The sequence below is a fragment of the Coturnix japonica genome, chromosome 11 (genome assembly GCF_001577835.2).
Source record: "Coturnix japonica isolate 7356 chromosome 11, Coturnix japonica 2.1, whole genome shotgun sequence".
In the NCBI taxonomy this organism is placed as follows: domain Eukaryota; kingdom Metazoa; phylum Chordata; class Aves; order Galliformes; family Phasianidae; genus Coturnix; species Coturnix japonica.
Window position 1 is genome coordinate 2,802,020 of NC_029526.1, and position 14,079 is coordinate 2,816,098.

The following is a 14,079-nucleotide window of genomic DNA, read 5'->3' on the forward strand; positions in this document are numbered from 1 at the left end:
TACCAGTGTATCGTTTGGTTTTGTTTGTTTGATTTCCTTCTGTTTTAAGAAAATTGGACTTCAAATGTGCGGTCTCAAGCCTGACTTGATAGAAAAACACTTCTCAAAGAGGGAGAAAAAAATGTTACTTTTACGTTGTGGGAGGTTTATATTGCACAGCTGTAAAACCAGTTGTGCTCAGAACTATTGGTGTTGCCTTCGATGAATGGTGTTGGGTAAGGAGCTATCAGCTGGAAGAATGACAGTATAGACAAGTGCACAGAGCGATGTCACATTTGACAGGCAAACTTCCCGCTGTGGACAGGAGTTTGCCTGCAGAGTTTTACCCTGCATGTCCAGTTCTGTTTCCTATTTCAGTCTGTTGAAATGCTTTTGCGTGGCTTGGTTATTAGCTGTGGATTGCTGAAGTCTTCAACAGGTTAAAATCCACCACAGTGTTTATTTCATGGGAGAATAAAGATCTGATAGAATTATCACCAGTCCATGTTTAATAGCTTTCTGGATTCAATAATGTAATGTGAAGGATTGCTAACACAGTAGAAAAATCAATTGTGCTTATTGTACTGAGGGTAATCTGATAAGAATGCCATCTGCAGGTGTCTGCGAGACCCCTGCATAGTTATTATCTGTGATTACAGAGGTCCCAAATAAAAAGATTTATGATGAAATGTTCATATTGCTCCAAGTTTTTTATAATTTACTAGGAAAAGAGAACTTGCTCTGCACTTCCCTGCTAAAATCAGCTCATACTTACTGCTGTCATCCTTATGTGGAAGTGTTCACTCCTCTTCAGATCCCAAACATAAGGAATGGTGAATCCAGCTCTTTATGATGTTATCACATCTAGAAGATAGTTGGGATTGTAATGTGAAGAAGAAATGCAGATTCAGATCTTGAATGGGATCAGAAGCTCAGAAGTTGTCAGTCTGTTGGTGAAATTTTCTGTTGGAAATCTGTGATTTCATACGATGATCTTGTAGATTTCAGAGCTTAAATGTTGCTTGAGGTTTTTTTTAAGGCTTGGTTATGTTTTAGAAAAGCAAGCTTGCCTCAAAGTCATTTGTATGATCTGCTGTGTTTACTGCAGGTGAAAACTCCCATACACCTATTGGGAGTATGACTGTGGTGAAAAGCATCAGTGTATGCTGAAGAGAAAATGGCTTTAAAAAGGATCCAGTGCAGACTTACTTATCTTCAGTTTAATATAACCTCATCAGTATGTGTGATGATGTATAAAACTAGCCAAAAATAGTGTGGCAAAACAACCTGGATAGGTGTCTGCTGGGCATTTTATAAGTTGCTCTATGGGGTTTAGCAGGAAGTGATTATGTGGTTTGGTTTAGGCTAATCTACTGGTTTTTGGCTCCTAAGTATTTTAGAACATGTGACCAAGATCCTGATGTGCTATTGATTTCCTATGCTTGTAGCAGATTTTCTGTGAGATTGAGATAAAATTACTATACTTAATTTCTCTGTTTTCTCCAACGCTGCCGTGGTTATTTAAGATGCTCATATTTTAGACACATTGACATTTCTTGCTGTCATTTGCACTGCGTGTCCGCTTACAAACTTGAACTTCTGCTTAATACAATTACACAATATTTAAATGAATACTGCATATATCAAATATTTCTATAAATGCCTACGTATATGTACTAAGATAAATACGTAATAAATGAAGTTATAATTAAAATGATTACGTGGCTTTCCAGCTCAAACACTTCTAGGTAAACCTCCCTTATACTGAACTATCACGGAAAGGTAGAAGAGTCTGAGTAGCATTTATTGATAGCCACAGGATTACTGAGATTGAAATGAAAAAGCTCTATTTAATAATGCTGTGATTTCACTTAAGATACAAATACAGCAAATCAAGCACAGACCCAACAAGCCTTGCTAGAAATTTCCCTTATTTTCTGTCCATAATACAGGATATCCATGTAAAAATAGAGTATATGTAAACAGTTCTTGGAGGTGATGTGCCTTGTTCCCTGTAGTGAGGTAGTAGTGTTGTCTAGAGTGAGCCTGAACTCATCAGTTGTAGGTAATGGTGAACTCCTTCTCTCTGCCATCTTCTCTTTTTGGTCTGTGTATTTAGTTGTTTACTTGAGAAATAAAGCTGAAAGAGCGAAAGAGTAAAGAGGAGTAAAAAGTATAGTGAAACCCAAATAAAATCTGTGAAGGCAAGGAGTGCTTTGATATATTATGTATTTCCTCAGAGGATTTGTTTAAAACAAGAGCCAAAGCAACACCTTGAAACTGAGGATGTGTTGCTGTCCTACCTTTAGGTTTGAAACCAGCTTCAGGATGTTCCTAGGTTCAAAAATGCTGTGTGAAAGTGAGAGGAACTCGAACTTACTTATCTGACCATAGAAGTAAGTCTTAATTATGCATTCATTATCAGTGATATAAGAAAAGGAAGATATTTAATTGTAAAAATGGATGAAATCATTATTATATTTCCTGAATAATTATTCAGGAAGGAAAAGAGTGATACAGAGTAGCAATGGGGTTTTTAAAAGGACATGAAAACAAACCTAATTGACCATAGGGGAATCAGCAGAAGGTAGGCTGTCCTATTTCATATTTTTAAGCTGTTATGGAGAATTATCAGTGGTCTTGAAAAGGGCATGTTTTGTAATGGGGAAAAAAACATAAAACAACAACCCATGAAAATGCAAGATGGGAGAATTTAATGAGCCTTGTTTAGTCCTTAAATAGTGAGAAATCACCCTCTTTCTTTAGAAGATTTTTAATGGTCAGCATATTGACCACAGTGAGAAAGCAAACTGAGCCTCCCTGTAAATTACTTTGGCTTGGCCAGTGGGCTCTACTGTGTTGAGATTCAATGTAGGACAAATGAAGAACTTAGAAAGGAGAACAGTGGAGGGAGGCAGTGGCCAGAATCATCTCTTACAAATTCAACCATGGGAGAAATAACGTCTCTGTGACTTAACAGAGATGTGACAGTGGGTGGAAAACCTGTGGTTGAATTTCCTAATTCCTTGGCTGGCAGAGAGCGAGAACTTGTTGCAGTAGAGACACCCACTCTTTATTGTTGTCTAGTCTCCAAATACAGAATGCAGAGCTGCTTTCAAGCTTTAGCCCTTTTGGCAGTAGTGTCATGGTGGTTGTGATGGGCATGAGGAAGACAGAATAAGGCTGTGGGACAGTCCATGTTTAAAGCAGTGTTTACAAACTCCCAAAATAATTGTGAATTCCTGTCTGTTAGAATGGGAGACCACCTCCAAATAACTCCAGGAACATGCTGCCAAGCTCCAGGCTAATACAGATTAAAACAATTATCCTCTTAATTTTTTAAGTTTATTTTGGCAGGATTCTGAAGATTTTAACTGCCAAGTGAGTTAGTCACTCAGGAGTAATTCTGAGAAGACCTAGAGGAAAGTACTGGGCAATAATAGAGAGCAGAAAGCTCATGAGATTTCTGTTTTGTCGTCTTCCAGTTCATTGTGCAGTCTGCAGCAGGGTTAGCAAAGGAAACGTGGGACTATTGTGATGTGCAATCTTTCAATTGTATCTTTTTCAGAGTGATTTGTTGGTTGTCAGTCTGAGCATGGCCATGGGTAAGTTGGCTGAAGTGTTAGAAGAGTAACAGGAATCTGGGCATTTGCAAAAAAGAGGTGAAAGGATGGTCCAGAGGTTCTATCAGCAGGCAACGAAGATAAAGCTTTCCTAGTGTTCATTAGGCTGCTGTAGAAGCTGTTGTGACCTGTTGAATGCTTGCACACTCAGCTGTTGTGTCTATGGACAAATAAACTCCCGAGTCTTGAAATCTTGAATTTTTGGTTGTTATCTCCAGCAGTCCGAGGAAGAACACCTTGCTGCAGACTGTGCAGAAGATGACACAGTGCCCAGTGCCCAGTCATTTGTTGGCTTAGCCTCTTCCAAGCTCAGAAGGATGTTTGTTCATTCTCTCTGCTGCCAAAAACATGCATGTTTATGTTTGTAAGTAGAAATAATTTGTCTGAAATCAACCCAAAGGATTTATGTTCTCCTGGTTTACAGAACAGCACCTTCTGTTAACTGCTTAAATTTTTAGGTAACCGTTTCCTGGTTAAATCTTGAGAAAACAGCAGGAAGAAAATGCATTTTAAACAAAAACAGTGTTAGTGAGATACAAAATGTTAGGTGTGATTCTTAGTTCAGACTGGCATTTAAATGGTGGTATTTCATTGAAGCATTGGCTGCCTTTTATGCGTTATGACAGAGCGGTTACTAAACCACTGCCCTGGACTGGAGCTGTGCTACTGAGTGCCCGGAGCCTGTCCTGCGAGTAACTGGTAGAAAATTTCCTTCAGCTCAAGGGCAAAAAGCTGTTGACTTTGGTGCAGGACTAATTGAGAAGGCAGTGACTGCTGCAGAGAGCAAGGATTCTCAGGAGATAGCCATCTTTGCATTTGGCATAGGTGAAAATAGCACTGCTTCATCCTCGTGATAGTTCTCTGTAAGTAGATTTATGTCTGGATAACATGCAGTGCAGATTATTTGGCAAATGTAGCCATTTCAGAAGCAGTATTCTCACAATACTGTTGGAACCACCTCCTCCTCCCAAAACAAACAACAAAAAACAACCAACAAGAAGAAGAAACAAACCCCTTCCAAAAAGCAGAATAAAACCCACCCACAAAACAACAGAAATACCCCACTGAGTGTGAAGAAGACATCAGATATCAGCTGATTATTGGTTCAAGTATTAGCTGATTACTATCCAGTTTTATGAGCTGTGAACTCAGTGAGAGACATGTTGAGAACGATCTGAGTTGACCACATGCATGATGCAGCCCTTAGCTGCATGAAGTACATTTAAGTACTTTCATGAAGCTAAATAAGCTCCTTGGCCAAACAGTATTTGGTCCATGTGCAGGAGTAAAGTTTTAAATTTCTGTTTCTCAAATTTTTGTTCACTGTAAGTTATGTATACAATTTGTATTCTGATTGTATCTTTCTACATTGTAGTGGGATAGCCTGCTAATAAGAAAGGAAAAGTGTGGATAATAGGCTGTAAACTGTTCTGAAAAGGCAGTGGCCTCTGTAAGAGCATGAGGTGCAACATCTCTTTAATGCAAGTTGCTGCAGTTCTATTATAGAAGTGATAGAAAAGTTAACCCAGATTTCTGACTAAATCTGGTACACAGTTATACCCTGGAATAATACTGACCATCCCTCAACAGGTATTTCACAGGTATATTCATTTCTAATTCCAAATGATACAAGGAAGCACAGCCACTAGAAGTGTTGACAGTGTAATTCAATTTTATTTGTATCATTGGCATTTCATGTTTGGGACATTGTTTTCTGGATTTTTTTTTTAATTATTATTATTTTTTTTAATGAGAAACATTTCATCAAATGTGAAAAGAACACCTTCTGTTGCCCAATGCATAAGCAGGAAGCCTAACCAAACAAAAACTCAATATTCTAAAGAACAGAAAAATAAAACAAGGTAAACAGTAATACTTGACTTCTGTGTATAATGCATTGACTTAAAATCTGAGTCATTCTGTCTGTATAGACAAGTTATAGAGTAGTAACAAAGTGCAGGAAGCAAATTGCTAAATTGAACTAAGGTTTTAAAATAGAAAGTACTTTAAAACAATACTTTAATACAGTTTCTTGCCATGATTCCATCATGCATCAATACAAATCAAATCCCGAGGCAACCTGTGCCTTTGACAGTCTTTCTGTATCATAATGTAAATAAATGGAATAATGATCAAACTCGCAAGAGGGTTAAAAACATTAAGACAAACCATCTATTTATAAAAGAGCTGTATTTAAAAAAAAAAACAAAAAAATTAAAAAAATCAAAGTGCACTGCTGGTACAACTTACTTGAGGCTATTTGAGATGTATAAAACACAGGGGCCTGATCCAGTCTCCAATGATTTCAATGCTTTCTTCAAGCACCAAGGAAATATAGAACCGTGCGTGTTCTGTTACTAGCATTGCTATGACTAGCACAAAAACTGAAAACTTGTACCAGAACATATACGTAAACATCTTTTGTATGTTGAGGAGGCAAACACTTTTAAATTATCAGATGTGTACAGTACTGGTACTTAATGTTTAGGTGCCAGTACCAGACTGGTCCAGAAATTGACATTCATATCTATTTCTAATTACAGATAAGGTATATAACAAAAAAAGTAAATATTTGGTTATTAATATATTCTACAGTTCAGCAACCCAACCAGTCAGAACTTATCTTGCCAATTTTAACAATCTTCAAACTCTTGTCTTCCATTTGTAGATAGTACTGGTCTTTGAAAAAGTAGGTGTACCCTATGAAGGTAAACAGAATGATAGACTCAGTCAATTATAGAGCACAAAATCTCTGATCAGGGCTTTTTTTGTTTAATTTCACAAATCTTAATGAACTATGAGAGCTCCTGAAATATTTACACACACTAAAAATGTGATTTATTTTGTTGTTTCTTATTAAAACCATTCTGTGAGTCAGAACTTTCCAGGCAGAAATGTTTGCTGGCAAAATGGATGTTGAAATTGTAATCAAACTGGGACTTTTGAGTCGTTAGCAATGTTTCCAGATAATTACACTTAACTGAGCAACATAAGAGGCCATGGGAAACCCTGGGCCAAGCTCTCAGCTGCAGTTGCTAGGGTAAAATAAATGAATAATTTAAGATTGAGAAGTGTGGGGAGGAAAATACCACCTGTTTGTGCCTGTGATCAAGGGAATACCAAGTTCTTGTTCTGGCTGTGCCAGAAGAAGATGATGCAGAAATTTTGCTGTATCTGCATGCCTGAAGGGTAGTCAAGAAGTTGGGAAGCTTTCAAGCAACTGGACCTGGCCTAATTATGGCCTTTGGCATTAAGGCATCCTTAATGCTTTAGATGCTGGATGGCAGAAGCCACTAATTTGCTTTGCCCAGCTGTGTGAGATAAAGAGTTCTTTAGCAAGTTGATTTTCCCCATGCCAGAATTGATGTGAAATTGTCACAGATTCAAATGCAGGTTTTCTTTAGTTTTTCAAAGTGAATCTGTCATGGGTAACTCTTTTTCATTTATGTAACAGCCTGACATTTGTGTAGCAGGTTTCTAGACCAATACAACATACAAATAGAAAACACTAAGATGTGTTAAGACACCTTAAGAGCCATATATGGCTTTATTATGGCTATTACTTTTGTTAAGAAAACAGCAGGAAAGCAAAGGGGTAAAATTCTACTAAAGACTGTTTCTCGTCAGTATTTGCACAGTGCTCAGTATAGTGGAAGTAACTGATACAAAGCAAACTGAAATTAAATAAGCTCTGCAAAAAGATAGTAGGGAAACTATTATTGTTTGTTTGGATACAAATATTCTAAAAGTTGTGTTCTGTAGATGTTTCATTTCAAAAAGCTGAAGCTGTGATGAGTAGGGTGTAGTTATCAACTGATGTTCAGTGGAAAAATATAGATAAGTTTGTTTGAACAAGTAGCCTGCAAATCTGAATGGCAATTTGGCCCTCATTAATGGACCACAAGAAATTAAAGTATTCAGTAAGTGTCACAGGGAACAAATAAAAGAGTTACTGACTTAGATTATAGCTTACCACTGTCAGTGAGACCCAGGACAGCATCGAGGTTATCTGGAACTCCATTCCAAGAATCCGCAATGAATTTTGGGGATGCAAGCTCCATTTTCTTCTTTTCTTCATTGTACCTGAAGTGAATCATACCCATACATTACAAATCTGTACTTAATGTAAAAATTTAACTTAATTTTTGGGGGATTCTGTGATTGTGTGAAGAAATCAAACAGAAAAGATAACTGAGGTTGTAACATTGTTTCCATTTCACTGTTCTTATTCCTGATACATTTTATACCCTGTGAAATCTCTTCTGGAAACGCAGTTCTCACTGTTCTGTTGATTAGCAAAACATTTTCACCAGTGTAGCTTCAAAATTCCAAATTCTAGGGAAGGCAACTTTTCAAGCAGCTGATGACATATGAAGGTTAGATTTTAATGTGGATTTTAGGGCTGAAGGAAGGGAGAGGAGAAGGCTTCCAGAAAATCCATTTAAAACAAGTGTGATAATAGCAAGGAGAGTATTATGGTATGTAACTATTTCAATTCTGTGGCAGAGTCCTCATATAAAATAAAACAGACTCAAATGTTGTCGTGTCTGTTAGATGTATTTTCTTCCTCAAATATTTTGTTTTTATCTTTGAACAGATAAAAACCACCTCAGATTGTTCTTATTTCTTAAGAAATGAATTTTGCAGTGACTGCAGTTGATAAGGTACTTTGATAGGAATACAGCCTGTGGCTGGAATGATGAATTACTTGGGGGCCCCGGAGTGCAGTTAATCAAACCGATGTTTGGTACAGACCAGCAGTTTTGCTAACTCATAGTCTGTAGCTTTTGGTAGGAATCACCACCTGTTCCAGTGCTCTGTCATAATATTATGATTAATGAGCAGCTGTGAAACGATGTGCTATTTACTTACAGGAATCTCCAGCCATTAGGCCATAGAAAAGACAGTAATACAATTTGATAATATGAAATCAATATTCATGTAAAATGGACTCAGTTTTAATTTCTCTTATGTTTTTATATAGACTGTGTCTCGGAAGGGACTTATGTCCTGGTGAATCTTTTCACGGTTGATATTTCTGTTTTTCAACTTCACTCATAAATTGACAACATTCAACTTTCAACCCATTGCTTAATGGCTGCATTCCTAGAGTGAAGTCCTGTTCCAGGAAGAGATCTCTGACAGTGAAAGCTGCAGTTAATGTTCCTGTTCTCATCTCACCTGTTCTGATAGGCAGCACCCAGTTCCTCAAAGCACCAAAGTGTCTGCTTTTTATAATTATCTTTTGTGCCACATCTTCCTAGTGGTTAAGATATTGAAATTCTATTAAATACATTTAGTACACACTTTGTCTGGCACAATCTAGGATGTTTATTCCAAGTACATTCATCTTTGCACATTTTCGAGACATTTCTTTCCTGATCTGTCTGATATCTTTCCTGCACAGTGTGTTTTTGCAGCAGGTTACTGGCCAGCTTGATTACAGTCCAATTGCCCTGAAAAAGAACTTAGATAAATGTAGTTCAATGCACAGCTCTGCCACAGGTTGCTGTATAACCTTAGGCAAGTCCATGCATCTGATTTCCTTCCTTAAGAATAGGCCCTTGCTAGCCTTACTTACCTAAAACATAAAGCCTCTGGTCAAATTGTTGATGGTTATAAAAACACAATTTGATTCCATACTGATTTGGGTGTTTAGTCTCCATCGCAGTCTAAGAATTCTTTTGATAATAGAATGCCATATGAGTTTAGTTGATTGTTACATCATATTTTGCATCTTAAACAGTCTTTTGAACAGGAACCCTACCCCAACTACACATATACAAACTTTTGTGGATATTTGTGGTCTTACTTATGACAAAACTTCCCTGTGAGGTACTGGAAACGTGACAAAGATATCAAAGATGGTCAAAACAAATAGAAGCCTAGATTCTCCCCAAAGTACTGGTAGACTTTTTGTTGTTTGTTCAGATCACCTCAGTGCCAACTCTTTTAGTAAACAAACGTGTTAGTGACTGGTACATCAACTGCCAATGGGATTGCAGTCATCTGCAGCATGTTTTATTAGTCACAGATGGTTGTTTCTTTTGCATGGAGTGCCTTGAAACCTGTTGGCTTAGTGCAAGAATTTCAAAGGCAATCCGGTTTTTAGCTTCAGATGACTGGTGATCACCTCGGTGTTTAGGAAGTCCTGTCAGAGCTTTATCCCACTAGTTCTGAGCTGTCAGTAGAGCCAACGTGCTCCTCTTAAGAGCCTGGATCTGACTGGGATAGTAGTTCAGACTCAGGGCTTCGGAGGGAAGAGTTGTTAGTGGTGGGCAGTCTGATATGGACACCCAAATCTCCTCTTCCCTTGGAAGCTGTTACCTCAATTACATGCTAATGTCCTGCTACTGTATGGAAGCTCTCTTGGCCATATCTTTCAGGTCAACATCCTCTCTTACCATCCTTGCTCATCACCTTTGTCAGTGCCGTTCCAGCAGCCTGCATTTTGAGTTAGCCAGCGATGAAAACCCTGAGTTTAATTCTCGCCTCCCAAACCTGAATGTGCATTCAACACTAGAGATACGAGCTTGTCTAACAGCATACCACCTCTTCCATGTCTCTTACTTCCAGTATCTGTCTCCAGAGAAAATATATGTCTTCTTGTTTCTGCCCCAGTTGAAGACTGCATCGACGCGCTGCACGTCAGGGGGTAGTCCCAGGCTGGTGAGTTTCTTTGGATAGCCTCTATCCAGATTGCTGGCTGTATAAACCCAGTACTCATTTCCTAAGAAAGGGAAAAAAAAAAACAAACTGCTTATTAATCAGGCATATAGAAATATTTCTCCTTTTATACTTGGATGTGGCAGTTTTTATTGTACTAATTGTACTATTGGTCTTTCTAGCATTTTTCTGTCTGTGATATACTAAATTAGAGCCCAGCTATACTGAGTTCACAATTTCTGCTTTTGCCTCTCAGTAAAATATATCATTTCAATGTGCTTTTGTTTCCTATTTCTTGTCTGTTTCATTTTTCTGAGCTCTGAGCCAAAGAGATTGCCAAAAAGTATAGTTTAGGCATTGTAAAACTAATAGCAAACAGTTACTATTTGGTAATCCTCTGTGTGATAAAGGTGGTCTGAAACCAGATATGGATCAACGTGGGTCAAATGCAGGAGGTCATGCTTGCCCTCTATTTGTTTTATTCAGCAATTTGTCTCTCAGTTTGTTTTCCTCAGCAACTTTATTGAGCTGTTAGCAGGGAGTTTTTGCCCAGAATTCATATTTGTGTTGTCTTCTTTGTCATATGACACTTTCTAGTTTCTCTCCAAATACGCTGTGGTGGAAGAGGTCTGTTTCTACATTCCTTGCATGGATTTGTAACTTACTTAGTAAACACCTAATGGGATTCACTAAAAGCCATGGAAAGACTTGTTCATGAAAGAATATTTCCTGGATTTTGTGGTATAGATAGTGGGAAGGAAAGTATTTAATACAAGAGAGCTGTAAAATGTAGTACTTGAGCTCCTGAGAAGTTACCACTTCACCATTCAGGAGGAAAGGGTGGTTCTCACTCACAAATAGTTACAGGCAACTTTCAAACCATCAGTCCTTGATGGTCTGAATAGTTCTTATTTAAAGTGGATTAGTTATATTTTTTTTCTGGAAAATATAAAGAAAAGGAGAGTGATGCACATGTAATAGGATTATGTATAGTATAACCAACTTCTGAAGTGTTTTGACTTGGCTGAAATAAAACATCCTAAAACTTTTTTTCTCCCATGTAAACTAAAGGAAATAGCCTTTGAGACATATGGAATAGATTACCATTACTCTTTTCCGTCCTGTACAGAAAATGTACAGGAGCGTGGGCCATGTGGTTTTTATATGATTGGAGATGTTTAGTCATGTTTTTGGTAGATACTGGAGCCTAGTTTTTGCTGGCTCAGTTTTTCATGTTGGAAACAGCCTCCCTGCTCTGCTAAGTTGGCTGGTGCAGCTGAACCATATGTGTGACTCCAGATAGCCAGAGCAGCGCTGCCTAAAATCATCCCTCTGGTGCAGGCAGTGAGCATGGCCCCTTTTCCTTTGCTGGTGAGCTACCATGGCAGATCCTTGGATGCCAGAGTAGAAGTCAATCTTTGGCAAAGGAGAAGAGCAGGAGAGGCATGGGAACAAAAGATGTAATATTCCCAAGTAACATGCACAGAGACAATAGCTTATCATGAGAGGAAGCAGAAAGAACAAATGTTGGGTTGCTTTGCATATTAGGTAATAACTCTTGTTTAGTCCTGCTTGTTGTTGAATGCTTCTTTCTGGGTGGTACTGGCTCCCTTTTGCTGTAATGGGGGCTGTATGCTGTTCAGAACCTTTCAGATCCTGCCTTTGTTGCAATGTCCTCAATGTGAGATACTTGACATCTGCCACCCATACCCACTGGCTATGCTTACTCTCAGGCAGGCTGTTCCCTGACCTAGTTACAACTCAGAGGAACCTGAGCTTGAGTGCAGCATTTATGCAAACGAATAATTACATTTTAGAACTAAAAACAGTACCTGCAAAAAATATAGCCTTCTCATCCTGAGGGGACTCGTAGACAGCATCAATTTTCTCTGGCAGATCAGGCCAGAATGTAGCAACAAGAAGAGGACCTGTGGGTTTTCCTCGTGGGTTTACAGTCCTCCACATGAATCTGAGCAGAACACAAAATAGTACGAGGTTTACAATGAACTAATTCACCAGCACATCTGTTTCTAATCATTTCTGGCAAAGGCCACATGTGCATGTATACACGTACATACACATACACATTAGCAGCAGCACACACTTATAATTGTTTTCCTACAGTGACTGCAAAACCAAATCATTTAGAAATCTACTGCTAAAACAGATGCATAAGAAGTTGCATGCTGAACTGCAGATTAAATTGCTTATGCTGATTGCTTTTGAGTTCATGTTGCTTTTTGCATCAGAACAAAATGTGTTCTGCGCTTTGATTACACAAATAAACTCTTTACAGAGCATTTAAACTATTAGAGCTCTCCTGCTGTTGTGTGTAGAGCAGATGGATGAACGTTTGACGGAAGCAGAGATGGGTATTCCATGGATTGCTCTTGCAATTACTCTTGTAGTGACTAGAGGTTCAAATTTAATAACGGTGTATCAGTCTGCTTGGAAGTCAGCTTGGTTGTAAAGGAAACTGCTAGCTCTAATAGTGCTCATTAGAGAAATGCAAAGGATAATTTATTGGGTATTTTATGTGTAAGTAGAATCATCATTTGACATAAAGTTTAAAAAGCTGAAATTATCTTCAAATGGCAAAGCTTTGTGCTGAGGGCCTATGGCACTCAAAATGGCACTGCTATTTCCTCCTCCACAGAACAAGCAACTTTTTTCCTCCACAAAATAGGAGTTTTGCCATTGTCATAAAATGAAGGATGAGCAGGCTAGTGGAATCATTCTTGCACCAAGCCTGTCGCTATTATGTTCTCAGGTCAAGCAGCTTTCACCATTATTATGTTGCTGAAGATCAAGGTGCTACTGGCATATGATTTTTTTGCAGAGAATAAGTTATCATTACCCCTTACTATCCAGAATAATCAAACCTTTCAGAAACATAGGAGCTGGGAGTGATTTGTTCATATGTTTTAATCCAAAACGTGGAGAAACAGTTCTAATGTCATATGATAAATTCCTGTGTTTTTATTAACAGACGTTTGACTGTGAACAAACAGTATTAGCTAGGACAAATAAATCATTTTGAAATGCATTTGCAAGTATAATTAGTTGCCATGTACTGAATTAAGATGGTGTTTGAAATGAAGGCAACTGGCAAAGCGCATTGTTTTTTCTCACTCCATTAAAATTATGTATTCATTAAATCAGACATATGGTACTAATAATTAATGTAGTGGTAAGCTAATTCACTCTCATTTTGCAAGCACAAATATATTTTTAATGTGTACAAAAATATATGAGTATATCACATAATCTTCTGTTTAGGAAAGAGGAGAAAAATGAGGTGTTTAGCTAATTGCTCTTAGGGAAGTTTTAAAGTGCATTCAAAATACAGTAAAAGATAATGATAATATGTATTTTGTCTATCTTGTTTTAGACAGCAAAGTAGATTTAATATGATATAAAATGGAGATCCATATACAAAATCTTTCCAACACTGCATTCATAAAAGTAGCTCCTTTACAGATGCAGGTTATAGGATTCTTAGTCAAATTTGGAACTGATTTATGGCTGAGTCAGCACTAATAATTTCTATTTGCATGAGTTCCAAACTTTTTAGAGCCAATGGAGACTTGAATACAGGAGCTTTTATTAAAGCACACATTTTGAGGGACTTGTTGAAATGGTGAGGTTTTCTCTTGGAAAGGGAATCTTTGCCGGAGTTGTATTTCCTTTTGTTTCTTGATTGAGTAAGAAGTGTTTTTACTACTCCTCTTATTGAGGAAATGGTGGAAATACTTGGCTTTGTCATTTCTCTTTGAAAATGTTGAAATGTTTAAACAGGCTAAATTTTAAT

At 37.8% G+C, this 14,079-nt stretch overlaps 1 protein-coding gene and 1 long non-coding RNA gene across 2 annotated transcripts in view; both read right to left on the minus strand.

Moving 5' to 3' along the window:
* Positions 1 to 5,256: 5,256 nt before the first annotated feature.
* MMP2 (matrix metallopeptidase 2) overlaps positions 5,257 to 14,079 on the minus strand; it is a 31,754-nt gene continuing 22,931 nt past the window's right edge. Inside the window, exons 10-13 of the mRNA XM_015873862.1 lie at positions 12,101 to 12,237; positions 10,173 to 10,332; positions 7,576 to 7,685; positions 5,257 to 6,302 (exon numbers count right to left, since the gene is read on the minus strand). Coding sequence (XP_015729348.1) covers positions 6,199 to 6,302; positions 7,576 to 7,685; positions 10,173 to 10,332; positions 12,101 to 12,237 — 511 coding nt within the window. The 3' untranslated portion in view covers positions 5,257 to 6,198. The remainder of the gene's footprint in view (positions 6,303 to 7,575; positions 7,686 to 10,172; positions 10,333 to 12,100; positions 12,238 to 14,079) is intronic.
* Positions 7,964 to 10,166, minus strand: LOC116653971. The gene is made up of 2 exons (XR_004308665.1): positions 9,184 to 10,166; positions 7,964 to 9,058 (listed from the first exon to the last, which is right to left on the minus strand). It is a non-coding gene; the product is annotated as an uncharacterized LOC116653971 (long non-coding RNA).